General features: G+C 29.2%; 1 protein-coding gene and 3 non-coding genes across 5 annotated transcripts in view; 1 reads left to right on the top strand and 3 right to left on the bottom strand.

Moving 5' to 3' along the window:
• Positions 1-214: 214 nt before the first annotated feature.
• trnaw-cca (transfer RNA tryptophan (anticodon CCA)) lies at positions 215-286 on the bottom strand. Its single transcript has one exon. It is a non-coding gene; the product is annotated as a tRNA-Trp (tRNA).
• A 337-nt stretch (positions 287-623) lies between these two features.
• On the top strand, positions 624-695 carry trnap-ugg (transfer RNA proline (anticodon UGG)). Its single transcript has one exon. It is a non-coding gene; the product is annotated as a tRNA-Pro (tRNA).
• Positions 696-984: 289 nt separating this feature from the next.
• Positions 985-1058, bottom strand: trnai-aau (transfer RNA isoleucine (anticodon AAU)). The gene has a single exon. It is a non-coding gene; the product is annotated as a tRNA-Ile (tRNA).
• Positions 1059-2870: 1812 nt separating this feature from the next.
• Positions 2871-17058, bottom strand: part of ngef (neuronal guanine nucleotide exchange factor) — a 33804-nt gene continuing 19616 nt past the window's right edge. For both annotated transcript variants that reach the window (XM_051128856.1, XM_051128857.1), the window contains 8 exons: positions 14694-14823; positions 14512-14586; positions 11658-11747; positions 9464-9627; positions 7809-7967; positions 7645-7724; positions 5598-5702; positions 2871-5331 (listed from right to left, as the gene is read on the bottom strand). In XM_051128856.1, the coding sequence (XP_050984813.1) occupies positions 5114-5331; positions 5598-5702; positions 7645-7724; positions 7809-7967; positions 9464-9627; positions 11658-11747; positions 14512-14586; positions 14694-14823 (1021 nt within the window). In that variant the 3' untranslated portion in view covers positions 2871-5113. The remainder of the gene's footprint in view (positions 5332-5597; positions 5703-7644; positions 7725-7808; positions 7968-9463; positions 9628-11657; positions 11748-14511; positions 14587-14693; positions 14824-17058) is intronic.

Below are 17058 nucleotides of genomic sequence, written 5' to 3'. Positions count from 1 at the left end.
ATTGTTTAAAATAACGATGTAGTACAGTTTCTTTTATTTATTGTAATGTAGATTGTAATCAAGGTAAAAATCCAAGGACAACTCGCAATACTCTACCATGAATCAGTGTGCACAGTGGTTGCGTTTACTGAATTAAAAGGCACTGCTGTCAATTGTATGTAACAGATTGTTCCCCACCAAAATAATACATGTGGGAACAAAAACATCTCACACATGACCCCGACGTGATTTGAACACGCAACCTTCTGATCTGGAGTCAGACGCGCTACCGTTGCGCCACGAGGTCTCATGACACAGTGGTCTGAAATATTAGTCTTTTACAAATGGCTTTTCGTCAAACATTTAGTTCAGGTTAAATCAAATAAAATTGAGATCATGTGAAGATTTGAAATTATCATGTAATTTGTACTTTAAATTTAACCATTTACATATTAATCCAAACCGCAATTTTATGTGATCCAGTTCGGCATTTGTACAATGGAGCATAAAATTGCCCTTATTTTATTTTATTTTGTAAATATTCTCCTTGCGTTTAAATACGAAAATGAAAATGACAATGATTTTATACAGTTTACAACGCACCAATGAAATACTTCAGACATGCAGCTGAAACATGTTTGTATGGCTCGTTGGTCTAGGGGTATGATTCTCGCTTTGGGTGCGAGAGGTCCCGGGTTCAAATCCCGGACGAGCCCTACGTTTTCTTAATTTTCAAATGAAAATGTGCTTACGATTGTTGAGACAAATGTAGCCCACCGCAACCGACCTTTTTTTTAGAACCACAGTATAAACAAGGCAGAGCAGCGTACGCAAGTCGTGTTTGAATAATAAAAGCTGAAGGTCTGTAACTATTTCATAGTAGCGAACAACAACGAGATAACATGCATCATATTATTTAAAAGACGAATAACATGCAGATCACTGAAAATGTGAATGTACTTGCAATTCAGATTATGAGAAATGCCCCTGCGAAAAAAAATATCTTGGCCAGTACGGGGATCGAACCCGCGACCTTGGCGTTATTAGCACCACGCTCTAACCAACTGAGCTAACCGGCCATGGAAACTCGAGTGAAAATATCGATTAAAAAACTTGCGCAATTATACATTACAGTGGTCATTGTTCTCAAAATTATTATATGTACCCATATAAATCATCAATCGTATTATCCTGTAACTATAAACATGCAGGTTAAAAAAGAAAAGAAAAAAGAAAATGTTAGTAACCCAACCCTAATAATGATAAGAATCATCTTTAAAAGGCAATACTAATGTTTCCCCAACAAATGTGAGCTGTAAGTCAAGTCTAAAATGTGATAAAGATTAATTCATTTGTTAATGGTCTTTTGACTCCCTGATTGCACAAAGTTCACAGCTGCTTTATATTTTCTGACCGCTAGATGTCAGTAGAGCATCTCGACTGAACTACTTTTAATGATGTACTGCTCTCACTTTTTCTCAGTACAAAACTTGACTATAAAGCTAATATTTTGCTGACGTTTTTGTAAATAAATAAGTCAGTCTAGTGCAATTGTAGCTTTGAAACTGTAATTAAATTTTTATCTGTAATTTATACCAAATAGTATAGAATGTATCTATATCAAATACAAGTTTTTTGTTTATACACGGTACCCACCTTATTTTTCCCATAAGAGCGGCCACAGCCATTTGTGAATTTAATGTGTTTGGCTTCCAGTGTCATTCACTTTCATTTTTAGCTGCTTGATATTGCTAACTGGTGTATCTTGCCGTATTTTAATGTATTATCTTAATTGTGAACACACCTGTTTGCATTACAAACAGTTTTACTGTTTACAGCACTGTTATTCTTTTCGTTATTTCCCTACAGCTATGGCATATAAACTGTCTTTCTGTCACATTCATAGAAAGTGGCTTACTTCTACGCTCAAAAATAATGTGGATAAAATTGTGCTCTTGGTTTATCTTAGATCCTGATGACAAACTCTCAAATACTTAGTTTTAGGTAAACGTTATCTCCATTTAACACTATTATCTTTAACATACAGTGAAAAGAAGTTATTGTAATGTCACCCAGCATGTTTTTACTAGCTGTGACACTTTAGTGTCTCTGTGAGAAAGCTGTCATATCTTTCGATCTAAAATATTTTTTTTATATAAGCTTCTCTGCTTATCTAGACTTACCAGAGTGAGTTTTATTCATGTGATCTGCAAAGCTGACTAAATGTGTATTTATCTTCAGTATATCACTTTCATCTTCTACAAGGGAGCGTCTTGTTTAAACAAAAACCTTTGGAACTTTTATTTTTGTTTTATAAAATATGAATTTCTATATACTGTATGGAATTCCAGGGGTTTCCAACTCACTGTAAGTGAAATGCTACTCTATAATGTCACCTCGTCTCAGTAACATGCTCACGTTTCAAGACCACACCATTATGAACGCTCCTCTGATAATATTTGAACTCTGATCATGTTTTTGAGAGTAAAAGATGTCTGTGAAGAGCTGGAAAAGAGGAAGTGGCCTGGTGTTGTCAGTTCTGCAGCTGCAAAGTCTGAGCTTCAGGAAACAGCTTGTTAGGTGAAACTACCAAGACTAGTAGTCAGCTTGTCGTCTGCTGTTAAGATTTACTACACTGCACAACTACACCATATTTTTAAAAATTACCTACCTTTTTGGCTGCCATCACAGTGCCTTTCCTCAAACAACTGGTCACAAAGAAACACTTTTCATCATTTAAAGAATTTCTGGTGGATAAAATCATATTTTAGCCTACATTTTTCCCTCAACATGTCACATTTAAGATATAAAGGTGTGTGTAAATGAACACATTTCTTACAGAAAGCGGGCTTTGTCATTTATTAGATGAGGTGAGACAGGGATAACAAAGGTCTCGACATTCAAGATTTATTTTCATTAACAATAAATTATCTTTTTACAAAATGAAATGGGACAATTATTTGGCAACAACTCTTTACCACGTTTGAACATGAGAGGTCTTCATATGAACATGCACACAACTATAAAAACACCTACTCCAGCCGAGCAGCAAGATTCATCTCTCATGGAAGTTACATTCTCTCTCGGAAAAGATTATTAAACCGTGTCCGAACCAGATGTGACGTAAAGTTACAAAAGCATCTATTTCTGTGTAAATGGATGTTTTTGACCTAACAAGCTATGAAAAAATAGCGCCTAAAATCTCCTGTGGCTCACAAAAGAAAACACAGCAGGTTTGGAATGACATGAGGGAAATAAAAGTTAATTTTGGGGAGAATTATCTAACAGTTCACAGCAGCCAACTTGTTAGAAGCTATTTTCTAGTCATGCAATTGTCATATTTGGTATATTTGTGACGTTGGACCACAAAACCAGTCATAAACGTCATTTTTAAATATTTTAAAACTGGAATAATTCGTTAGAATAGGACAATATTTGCCTGAGATACAACTATTTAAAATCTGGAATCTGAGGGTGCAAAAAAATCTAAATATTGAGAAAATCACTTTTAAAGTCGACCAAAATAAGTTCTTAGCAATGCATATTACTAATACAGAATTACGTTTTGATATACTTACGGTAGGAAATTTACAAAATATCTTCATGGAACATGATCTTTACTTAATATCCTAATGATTTTTGGCATAAAAGAAAAATCGATAATTTTGACCCATACAATGCATTGTTGGCTACTGCTACAAATATACCCCAGCGACTTAAGACTGGTTTTGTGGTCCAGGGTCACATTTATATATTTTATATATTATTGTGAACAAAAGTCTCAAAAAAAAATCCAAAAACTAAAAAAAAAAAAAACGCTTAAAAAAAGTCTTACAAGTATAGTAAAGTGTGCTTCTTAAATAATGTGTATATGAAGTTTATTTGCAAAAACATTTTTTTTTAATTTTCAAAAATCATATTTTTTATTACATTATCATGTTTTATTGTTTTTTTTTAATAGATTTTTTTTATGTAGTCAAAATAACCCAACTGCTCTTTTACTGATTCATTGATTAATGCATTGATTGCTTGGAATGCACAATTAAAAAAAACATGATTTCTGAAAATTGTTAAATGTTTTTGCATATATACATATATAATATATATATATATATATATATATATATTTGTGGGTAGTTGACAAATAAAAATTGGACCGTGCCCTAAGATGTGACAGCAAAAATGTAGAAAAAAAACCCTTAACATACAAATAACATAAGAATTTTTTTTTTTTTTTACATTTTTCCGTCACACCATAGATCACACATTGATATGTCAACTACCCATATATAAATATAATTTTATATATATTATTTAATATTAAACATCTTCATCACTCATCACTGCTCATCACTGAGCATTTTCGCTTTCAATATGGACAAATGGCTTGTTGCTGAAAGGTTACAATCTTGCATCTGGTTAGGGCACGGCTGTTAGACTAGTTTAACAACATTATTCTCTTGTGTGTAGTGTGTTTGTGTAGGAAAACATTGTTTAATGTGTGTAATTGTACACACACTCATGCAGCACGTGCAAAAAACGCCTCAGTGTTCTTCATCTGCATTTTTACCTCCATGTTCTCAAATAATCAGATATGTGCATTCGATTAACTTTGTTCATTTTCTCTCTCTTATTTTCGTTTTGTTCTTCAAGTGGATGGGAGGAGAATGAGCTCCGTACGGTACAGTACATCCTCTTTGTCCTCAGAGGTAAGTTAAAAAACACAAACCTGTATAGTCAGTAAGGTGTGACCATGCACATTAATACATTCCTTTTCCAGAGAAGCATTACGACTTTACAAAAGTCCTGACATAGCATTTGTTTTTCCTTCACCTCATATGCGTCAGAAAAGTAGTCCCCGTGTGATTGCAAAAGTTGAAATCCTTCATGCTAACAGCGTGTTAGAACTGTATGGAAGCAGCGATTCGAAAAAACACAAGTGCTTATAGTGCAAGAGCTGTTCCACGACCCTGTCGAGTCCTCAGTGTGACGCCGGACACGTATTCAATTAAACACTGGACACAGAATGACTATCGGCCCGCCACAACATCTAGGGGGCGCCGCCTCCGGGTCAGAAATTAGGAGAACGTACGATGGTTGTGGTGGTTATGCAATGTCATTTCTTGCTCCTTATCTACAGGTTAGGCCAGGTGGGAGTGTACTGGGAACTTTTGGCTGGGCGGCGCCCCCTGGAGGCGGCTCGGGCTCCCTGCGCTCCTTCCTGAGCCTGCTGGATCCTCTGACACTCTTTAAGGTTTTGAGCCCGAACTTCTGCGTTCATGATCTTCTCCACCACGCGGGTGGGGAACCAGCCTCGCTCACCGTCATGCAACCTTTCACCCAACATCCAGCCTGAGGGTGAGAGACAAATATGCTATGAAAGTTCAGAGAGACGAAAAACAGGAAGGACATGTCACAAAAATAGTAAAACAGAACAGAGGAAAGGAAGCAACAGAGCGAGAGAGACAAGTTTGTGCAAATGACAGTAGATGATGCAGAAATGAAAGACAAAGACCTGGTCTAGCCAAAAACTGCAGAGTCTGGTGAAGTTGCATGGCTTATTGCAAGTCTTTTGTTTAAGGCAAACACTAAGTGTCAATGGGTTTGTGATCACTTACCATCATCGGTGTATTCCAGAATGTGCAGCACATCAGCCATTTCTACAGAGAGCTCATCAGGTTCCTGAGAGGAGTATGACTGGATACACTGAACCTGTGGAGAATCTGATACACACCAGCAAAAACAATAAATTATACTGCACACAGATACAATGAAATGCATTAATTCAACTAATGTTTTTGACAAAATAAAATAAAATAACTATCATAAATATTTAAATAAATATTATATATTAAATAATAATATTTTTAAATAATATTTAGATTTTTACATGTAATTTTGATTCTAATAAAATGTATATATTATATATTTATATTACGTATTATCATATTTTTTATTTAGAATAAAATAAAATAATAAAATTCCTTTTATGTCACTTATTAGGACAAGAAGAAATAGGACAATAAAAGATAAATAGAGAAAAAAAACAGGACTGAGAAATGGGATTTTGGATCAATTACAGAGCTAACTAGTATAATGACAGAAATAGAAACTGTCTAATTATGACAAACAGACATGGGATTAATTCAACTAATGACAGACAAAAATTATATTTATTATTTATCTAATTATATTATAAATAAAATAAAACAATTATATCATTAGAAAATTAAAATATATATCGGATATTATATTATAATATTTGTAAATAATATTTATTTTTGTTTTACATGTAAAAATTTTTAGTTCTAATATAATTTTAAAATAATTAAAAAATAATGAAGGAATACATTATATATATATAATTATATATATTATATATTTATATTATGTATTATAATTTTTTATTTAAAATAAAATAAAATAATAAAATTCCTTTTATGTCACTTATTAGGACAATAAACGATAAATAGAGAAAAGGATTCAGAAATGGGAAATAATATTGAGAAATGAGAAATAATATTTTAAATAACATTTATTTTTGTTTTACATGTAACATTTTTTAATTCTAACATATTTTTTAAATAATTACAAAATAATCTACAAATATAATTTTATACAGAAATAAATTATTATTACAATATTTATATACTTTTATGTATATTCTGTATATTTATTTATATTTGATATTTATATACTATTTATATACTTATTTCTTTTGATATTTATTTTATAATATTAGAAAAATATAATCAAATAAATGTATAAATTATTTTAGAATATTATAAAGTAAAATAGATATTTTCACTATAAAATTAATTGCTTCATTACATTACTACATTACTTATTTTATGATTTTATAAATATAAATTATATTATTATATATGTATTATTGGATTTTATTATATTTTGTTATAAATAAACGTGCTATATTACTTACTGTATAATATTAGATAATCAAAATGTTATATATAATATATTTATGTTGTTTATTATTAAAATTTTATTTCAAATAAAATAAAATAATAAAATTGCCTTTTATGTCACTGATTTATTAGCACAATATTTTAAGTACAGCACAGTATTTTAATTAATATATGTGTGTGTGTGTGTGTGTGTGTGTATATATTTTTTTATATTTAATTTAAATATTATAAAAAAAATCAAATAATATAATATATTTATTATTTTTATTTAATTATTCACATTTATATATTTTTATCATATTATAAAGTAAAATAAATATTTTTCATTACATAAATTACTAAAATTACTATATTACTTATTTTATGATATTATGTACATACATACAATGAACACATTATAGATTACATTATTTATTATTAGTTTTTTTATTTTAAATAAAAAGTTGCCCTTTATGTCACTTATTTATTAGGACAAGGAGAAATAGGACAGTAAAAGATGATAAATACAGAAAAAAACATGACTGATAAATGGGATTTTGGACCAATTACAGAGCTAACTAGTATGATGACAGAAATGGAAACTGTCTAATTATGACAAACAGACATGGGATTAATCTCGTCTGATTCAGACACCAGACATACCCCATTTTCACATGTAGCATCTTGAGCTTTTTATCCAAACAAATGTGCATTCAAGATATGCGTTTCTTTAGGGTGTGCATGCATATATGTGTTGTACCTGGTTGGTGAGTGCTGGTTGAGAGGAATCTCGTACGACGGTTTGGAGTCAAAGCGTATATCCAGCGCAGTTTATCGCTTCTGTAATCATTCAGAGTGTCATTAGTCCACAAGGTAAATATGTACTGTAATCTTTATGATAATGGTTTAGGACTGCGTTCTCACATGCTTTCGGTCTTGAGCATGTAGCTGACTTCTCTGTCCTCCTGGTTCTCCAGCAGTTTCAGCACAAACGCACAGGCCAGCATCTGACCCTGATCCTCCAGGTCTTCAGTCCTCAGCATGGAGCGACTGCAAGAGTCCAGAACCTGGTACTTCTCCCCACTGAAACACACATACAGTTGTTATATGACGATGAGTAGGTTTAAGGGTTGGTTAAGAGGTCAAAAGTGTACAGGAGTTAGTTTATAAACATTTACAAATCATGAATAGTCTCTAGTTTGCAAAAACATGAACGAATGGTTAATAAATGATTTGTAAAGATGAGTAAATAAGGTGAATTCAGGTCACACGTGAGATGACTGCTCATAAACATACTAATGATTAGTAAATATTCATAAACATTTACAAATGATGAATAGTTTCATCATTCATGAATAGTTTTAGATTGGGTATTGCAAAAACATGAACAAAAACAGAATAAATGATTCAAGATGTGTAAACAACACAAGTATACACAAGACCAAATATGTGACCATTAATAATATGTTAACATGAATAAGAGCTTAAAATGACTAATTAAGCTTATTTTTTCACATTAAAAAAGAGCATTGGGTAACATGTAAACTGAAGTTTAATGACATTTTTGGTATTCAAAACTATGTTAACAAATAAGCTTTTAATCATGTTTCTGTTAAAATCATTTGTGGATTTATGAGTGTATGAATTAAAAAGTTGAAAAGTTAAATGACATTTGTAACCATTAACTAATAATACATTGAACATTGTATAACATTTGTTAATGATTTATTGATGAAGCTTTTAATCATCGTAAATATCTGTCAAAATCATTTGAAAATTTTTAAAATGTGCATTATCAGATGAATTGAAAGTTTAATGACATTTGTAAGCATTTTAATTAACATTAAATAATGCCCTGTTTTAAAATAATTAATTAATAAACATTAACAAGCACATCATCTCATATTTTTCGATATGTGAATATATAATTAATGAGCTATTAAGCAAAATATAATACTTGTTAATGATTTATTAATGAAAGCTATTATAAAGTGTATATATAACCAATAACTATATTAGTGTCCACACCAACACTAATGTTTATTATTATTTTATAATAATTACTATATTTTATAAATATTAAAATATTATATTTTATTATTTTACATGTTAAGTGAACAAATTATTGTTTAATAATATTATAAATAAAATAAAATATAAAAAATATTTTTTATTTATTATATTTATTTAATTATAATAAGAATTATATTTATATTATATTTACTATTGAATTTAATTATAATTATTTTATTATAAATAATTCAATAAATATTTTCCAAATTATTCTATTTTTATTGTGTTTTACTTTACAAATAAAATACATTTTATATATCATAATTTCTTTTTATTTTATTACTTATTTGACAATATTAGCTTCACATCCACATCCACATGTATGATATCATTCTATTTACAAGCAAATAATATTTATTTTAATTAGAATAACAATTATAATGATTAAGTTTTATATTAGAAATTAAGTTTTGATACATTTACAGTAGGAAATTTACAAAATATCTTCATGGAATATGATCTTTATTTAATACCCTAATGATGTCACAGCTGATGATGTCACAGACCTGGAGCTGCGTTTGGTGATGAGCAGCAGGTTATTGAACAGGAACAGGTAAATAGGGTGGTAGAGTTTGCGGCTGCGCATGGTTCTGGTGCTCTTGGGCCCGGACATCTGCTGCACCTCACCCTTCTTTAGGAGCCAGCGAGAATGAGAAATCACCGGCACCGACTGCAAACAAGAGAATGAGGACTGTATAAGCTTCACTCTAATACATGAGTAAAGACTTAGCTCCAAGGGCTCTTGTAACAATTAAAGGGATAGTTACACAAAAATGAAATTTACGTGATCATTTACTATTTTACGTGGAACAATAAAGGAGATACTAAACAGAATGTTCACATTGCTCATGTTTATATATTGAAAATGCATGCATGACAATTAATTGGAAATGTGTTATTAATGTCACTACGTTTGACATTAATATAACTGTTTTGCCATTTCTGTCATTGTACTAGTTAGCTCTGTAATTGGTCCAAAATCCCATTTATTAGTCATGTTTTTTCTGTATTTATCATCTTTTACTGTCCTATTTCTCCTTGTCCTAATATAAATGCCACTGACTCTCATATGTATCATAATTGAATGAGATGCATCAAGTTTGAGTTAACAAATGCAAATAAGAGCTAGAAACTATTTTTGGCACACAATGACTTACATTTTAATCCGTTAATCACATACAGCTATTACCGTATTTTCCACAAGTATGTTGCATCTGAATAGTCAAACTGGGTTATGCATCGTTTTGCATTTAATACATTTAAGTCACATTTTATTATTACATTCTGAAATAATGGAAAAAACTGGTAAATGAAACAAAACACATACTAACATTGGAAAAACTACACAAACACACACCAAAAAAATATGGTGTAAGATTTAATGTAAAACAATTTTCAGTAAAGAATGCTAGTAAATTTCACAAACAATTTATAAATAATAAAATTAAAAAATAAATTTAGCAAATAATTATTTTTAATATCAATATTATTTAATAACATTAATAATAAAATTAATAATATTTAATATTATTATAAATAATAATTATAAAATAAAATGACAAACTTACATTATCTTATTTATCATTACATCACTTATTCTATAATATAAATAAAAATATTATATACACTGTCATTTAAAGTTTGGGATCAGTAAGATTTTAATTGGTTTTTTTTTAAGTCTCTTATGCTAATCAATGTGCCATTTATTTGATCAGAAATACAGAAAAAAGGAATATTGTGAAATATTATTGCAATTTAAAATAACAGTTTTCTATTTTAATATACTTTAAAATATAATTGTGATACAAAGCTAAATTGTCAGCATCATTACTCCAGTTTTCAGTGTCACATGATCCTTCGGAAATCATTCTAATATGCTGATTTATTATCAATGTTGGAAACAGTTGTGCTGCTTAATATTTTTTTTTGGAACCTGTGATACTTTTTTTCAGGATTGCAAATAAATGCTGTTCTATTTAACCCTTTTATTCTTCAAAGAATTCTGAAAAAAGTATCACAGGTTCCAAAAAAATTATTAAGCAGCAGCTGTTTCCATAATTGATAAAAATCAGCATATTGGAATGATTTCCGAAGGATCATGTGACACTGAATACTGGAGTAATGATGCTGAAAATTCAGCTTTGCATCACAGGAATTAATTCTATTTTAATGTATATTTGTTGCATTGTTATGCATTGCTAAGAGAAAAAATGCACTGGTGTATCATATTTTACAAGTCATATTTTATCATTACGTTCTGAAATAATGCAAAATACTGGCAAATAAAGAAAAAAACCTAACGAAACATTAGAAACACTACACAGCAAAAAAAAAGTTAGTGTAGGATTTAAAATGTAAAATATTTTTTTTACTCAAAATTGCTAGTATATTTCACAAATTAAACGTGAAATTTAAAAAGAAAGACTGAAAAGGTATTTTCTTGTAAAACCTACATTTTTACAGTGTATTAGCATATTTTATAGCTTTTTTGACAGCCACCAGTTCCTATTTGATGTCACTGTATGGAAAAGAGCAGCTTTAACAGTCTACTAAACATCAACTTTTGTGTTCAATGGAAGAACAGAAGTCATACAGCTTTGGAATGACATGAATAAGTGACATTTTTGGATAAACTGTTCCTTTAAGTACAGTAGAAAAGTGTGTTTAGGGTAGTGGCACGACATCTATCGTTTTTAGTACCTTTGACTTGAATTCAAGTGTTTTCTCGATGCTGATCAGCTCCTCTGTGCGACCCATCTTCCTCACTCCTTCATTGCACTCCTTCACAATCTGAGAAAGACAAACACACCCCCGCATGGGCACTGATATCTTTGTGGGGATTTCCCATTCACTTCTATTTTAACATGAGCTAATTATAAGTACTCCACACTAACCCACATATTCACTCCAACCTTGAAATACAACTTTAGGTATTTTTAGATGCCAATTAGACCATTATTAAACCCATTTTTAAAACTGATTTCCTTGAGGGAACCTCTCCAGTTCATCAGGTTTTACTATTCCCTCAGAAATGTTGTCATCACGGTTAGAAAAACATACTCCCACACGCAAGAGCAAGTTTGACTAAATAATACTTTTAAGTTTCACTCCAACTTGGAGTTCAAGTATCAGCTGTTTGTTTACCAGATGTTCAACAAATCTTTATAAATGAGCAAACTGCGGATGACCTCTGAGATATAAACTTTGCCTTGAGGTCTATGGAGTTGGTTTTTATTGAGACCCACTGAAGTGTCTTGACTGTGTTAATGACATATCAGAATCATAAGTTCAGTCAGTAAGAACTTCATTGAATTAATAAAATAAAAAGTGTTGTGAAGTCATGTACAAATCAATCATGCCAAAATGGCAGCAGCCTTAACAGTTAAATGTAGTCAGGTATCTGTACACATGATTTATTTACATTTATTGTGTGCTATTACTAGTGGTAACTGATGCACTGTTTGTTGTTAAATATTTAGCAAAAGCATAAAGTGGTGAATTAATTATATTGATGATGTATTTCCTGTCAACAACCACAACAAAGCACCACATGGAGTCATTTTGGCATTGTGATTGATGCCACAACAACAAATAATGGACAAAGAAACACACTAATTCAGTGCATGACAAATGAAAATAAAGCTAAAATAATATTACATTATTGCATTATTATATAGTATAATACATATATTTAAAATTCGTTATAAATACAAAAAGTAGGTATTATCATATTACTTATTAAAAAATATTTTATACAATAGTTGTATTATTATAATAAAATATTTATATTACTAGAAATTACATTTACATTTATATTATAATAAATAAAAACATTATATTTCATTATATTATTTATTTTTACATTGCTTATTTTATAGTATAAGTAAAAAATATATTATTTAATATTATTATAAATAGAATAAAATAAATTAAATACAGTATCTTATTTCCCATTACAACAATTATTCTATAATATAAATAAAAATATTATATATAATTTTATTGTATTGTTTATTAATTTTTTTTATTTTATAATATTGAAAATATTAATATTATAATATTATATATTATATTATAATATTTATATTATAATAAATTACATTACAATAGAAATAAAAAATATATTGTTATATTATTTATTATTACTTTGCTTATTTTATAATACAGTAAGTAAAAATACATATATTATTTAATATTATTAAAATAAAATAAAATAAACACAATCTTATTTATAATATTAGGCCTACATATAATTGTATTGTATTGTTTATTATATATTATATATAGTTTATTATATATTATACTTTATGATATTATTCATTATTACATTACTCATTTTACAATATTATAAATATAAATATGATATATTATTACATTTATATTTATATAAATATTAATAAAATATTTATATTATAATAAATTACATTTGCTTATTTTTATAATATAAGTTTGTTACTATTATACATAAAGTAAACACATTTATCATAATATCATATATAAATCTATTGTATTGTTTATTATAACAATATAATATTACAAATACTAAAAATATTTTATGATATTTATTATTACACTGCTTATTTTATAATATTATAAATAAACTAGGGCTGTCAACGATTAATCGCGATTAATCACATACAAAATAAAAGTTTAAGTTTGCCTAATATATGTGTGTGTACTGTGTGCAATTATTACGTATATGTAAGTACACACAAATTAATGTGTATATATATGAGAAATATGTTATTAATATACAAAATAATTTTATTTATATATAATATAAAATTATAAAAATTATAATAAATATATATGCTTGAAAAATTTCTTACATATATACATGAATGTGCTTGTATTTATATATACATAATAATTATACACAGTACACACACATATATTAGGCAAACTCAAACTTTTATTTTGTATGCGATTAATCGCAATTAATCGTTGACAGCCCTAAAATAAACATATTTTATATTATATTATTATGTCATTTATGATATTATTTTAAACAGAAATTAAATAGTGTATTATTTACTGTATAATATAAAACAAAATTAAATATATATTTGATTGTAGCAGCCTTAACAGTTTAAGGTAGTCAGTTTACACCTTTACACATGATGGTAATTAGTAATAATTGAAGCACTTTTTGTTAAATATTTTCCAAAGCATAAACTGGTGAATTAATGTAGCGATTATGTATTTCCCATCACCAACCACAACAAAGCTCCACATGGATCCCTTTTGCCACTATGATTGTTGCAGTCCCAGGACTTGAATAGTAGTTGAATAACAATACGTTACTTTCAACATGACGTAAATGCTGCAACAATCGCTTTAAAATGTTTAAGGAAAATAATTACGAACAAAAGCAGCATTCCACCTCACAGCTGTCAAAGTCAGTGTCAAGAGGTGTGGCACGGTAACCTTGGTACCGCGAACAACAAGGTAAGACGTGCTTGACAGGTGAAAGTCCAGAGACAATGAGACTTACGAATAACAAAGCTCATTACCACACCCCGAAATCAAAACAAACACACACACACAAACTTACCCTTTCCAACTCCTGATGAGCTAATATTGCATTCTTTTCTCTCTCAGAATTTTCTTCCACCTTCTTCAGAATATTCTGGAACAAAATAAGCAGTTTTGATATAAACATAATTCTGAGGTATTTGATTGGTTTACTCATTCCCCACGCAAGATATTCAAGACTCTTGATTGGCTGACGCCTACCTGCACAAGCAGCTTGAGCCGCGTGATTCGCTGGAAGGGGAGAATGAGGAAGGAAGTAAACGTGAGGCCCTTCACCTTCGGCTGGTTCTCCAAAATGGACATTTTCTCTCGGAAAACAGCGTTTTCTTGTCTTAAAAAAACACATACGGACATTTATGTATAAGTGTTTTAATGTAAACAAGCAAGCACATAGATCATAATGCACAACGCTTGAAGTGATTCATCTTTCCTGATTCATTGAAAAGAACCGATTCGAAAGATTTCTGAATCAGACACCACTTGTTCTGATGCTAAACAGTCAAACGATTGTACAACCAGTACAAACATCCAACTTGCTGAAATAATAATGTTAATTAGTAGCCTATTAGTTGATTTGCAACAACTATTTTCATTTCTCTACTTTTACCTAATGCTTCAAATCATGTGGTTTCTTGGAAAGGTGTGCTCACTTTTTTTATGACACACAACATTTTATAATTGCTCTCACATAAAAATCTGCTTTGCATATTGCTGTTAGATTAAAGAAAAATGTCATAATCATAAATCATGACATCCAGATTAGGCATAATAAATCACATTTACAGTCCAGAACCAAAAGTAAAACTGCAATGAAGCTGGAAATGGTTATGGTTAACAGTAATAGCCAGGTAGAAATACTCAACAAAGATTAGATACGCAAATGCAGACTGTGTACTTGATTTCTCCAAAATAATTTGCATAAATGCACATTTCAATTTCAGTTAGTGTCATGTTTACCTGAGGCGGAATGCTAGCATACTACTTACTGAGTACAGAATTGAATACTATGACGACGTGTCATGTTAAAAAATAAAAAAAAAATCTAAGATTACAAGTTTAAAGTCTAAATATTTTGAAGTTGAAATTATGAGAATAAAGTCAAAATGTTTTAAGAATAAAGTCAAAATTACAAGAATAAAGTAGAAGTGTTTTGAGAATAAAGTCAAAGTGTTTAGAGAATAAAGTCACAATATTTTGAGAATAAAGTCAAAATTACGAGAATTAATTTGTAGCAAACTCTATTCTCATAATTTCAACTTTATTTTCAAAACATTTCGACATTGTTCTCAAAATTTTCGACTTTATTCTTGAAACATTTCGACTTTATTCTCAAAATTTCGACTTTATTTTCAAAACATTTCAACTTTGTTCTCAAAATTTCGTCTTTATTCTTGAAACAATTAGACTTTATTCTCAATATTTTGACTTTATTCTCAATATTTTGACTTTATTCTCGAAACAATTCGATTTTATTCTCAAAATTTCGACTTTATTCTCGAAACAATTCAACTTTATTCTCAATATTTTGACTTTATTCTCGAAACAATTCAATTTTATTCTCAAAATTTCGACTTCATTCTCAAAATTTCAACTTCATTCTCAAAATTTCGACTTTATTCTCGAAACAATTCGACTTTATTCTCAATATTTCGACTTTATTCTCAGAATTTTGACTTCATTCTCAAAACATTTTGACTTTATTCTCTAAATTTCGACTTTATTCTCAAAACATTTCAACTTTATTTTCATAACTTTGACTTTATTCTCAAAACATTTTAACTTTATTCTCTAAATTTCGAATTTATTCTTAAAACATTTTAACTTTATTTTCAAAACATTTTGACTTTATTCTCGAAACATTTAGACTTTATTCTCTAAATTTGACTTCATTCTCAAAACATTTTAACTTTATTTTCAAAACATTTAGACTTTATTCTCGAAATTTCGACTTTATACCCAAAACATTTCAACTTAATTTTTTGAAACATTTCAACTTTATTCTCGAAACATTTAGACTTTATTCTCATTTTAACTTTAGTCTCAAAATGTTTTGACTTTATTCTCGGAATTTCGACTTTATTCTTGAAACATTTCAACTTTATTCTCGAAATTTCAACTTTATTCTCAAAATACTACGACTTTAATCTCGTAATAAACCTGCCACTAAAACGCCGTCATAGAATACTGCCTATTTAAAAAAAGAAAAAAAAGAAAGAAAGAAACAAAGAAACAAAGAAAGAAAGAAAGAAAACGCTGACATGGTTTTACATTTAATTTTGTATAAAAGTGTCTAAACTTAAGGCAGTCCAATCAAATAAAGGGTGATTTAAGAGATTTTTGAAAAAAACTGACTTTTCCATCTGATTCCTTCATTACACAACGAATGGAAGGTCAAGACAGACATTGCATTATGCGATACATTATTCTGTTTGTGTGCTTCTAATCTGTTTTAATCCGTCATTCTGTGCAAAACAGCAACTTTGGATAGCGTAAATAGCATACTGTATACTGCAGAGATAGTATGACTAGCATTATAATAGTATATTTCAAACACAGTGTAATATTT

Source organism: Labeo rohita, chromosome 15 (assembly GCF_022985175.1).
Source record: "Labeo rohita strain BAU-BD-2019 chromosome 15, IGBB_LRoh.1.0, whole genome shotgun sequence".
NCBI classification, from domain to species: domain Eukaryota; kingdom Metazoa; phylum Chordata; class Actinopteri; order Cypriniformes; family Cyprinidae; genus Labeo; species Labeo rohita.
Note: the sequence above shows the minus strand (reverse complement) of the source record. Positions and strands in the feature narration are given on the sequence as shown.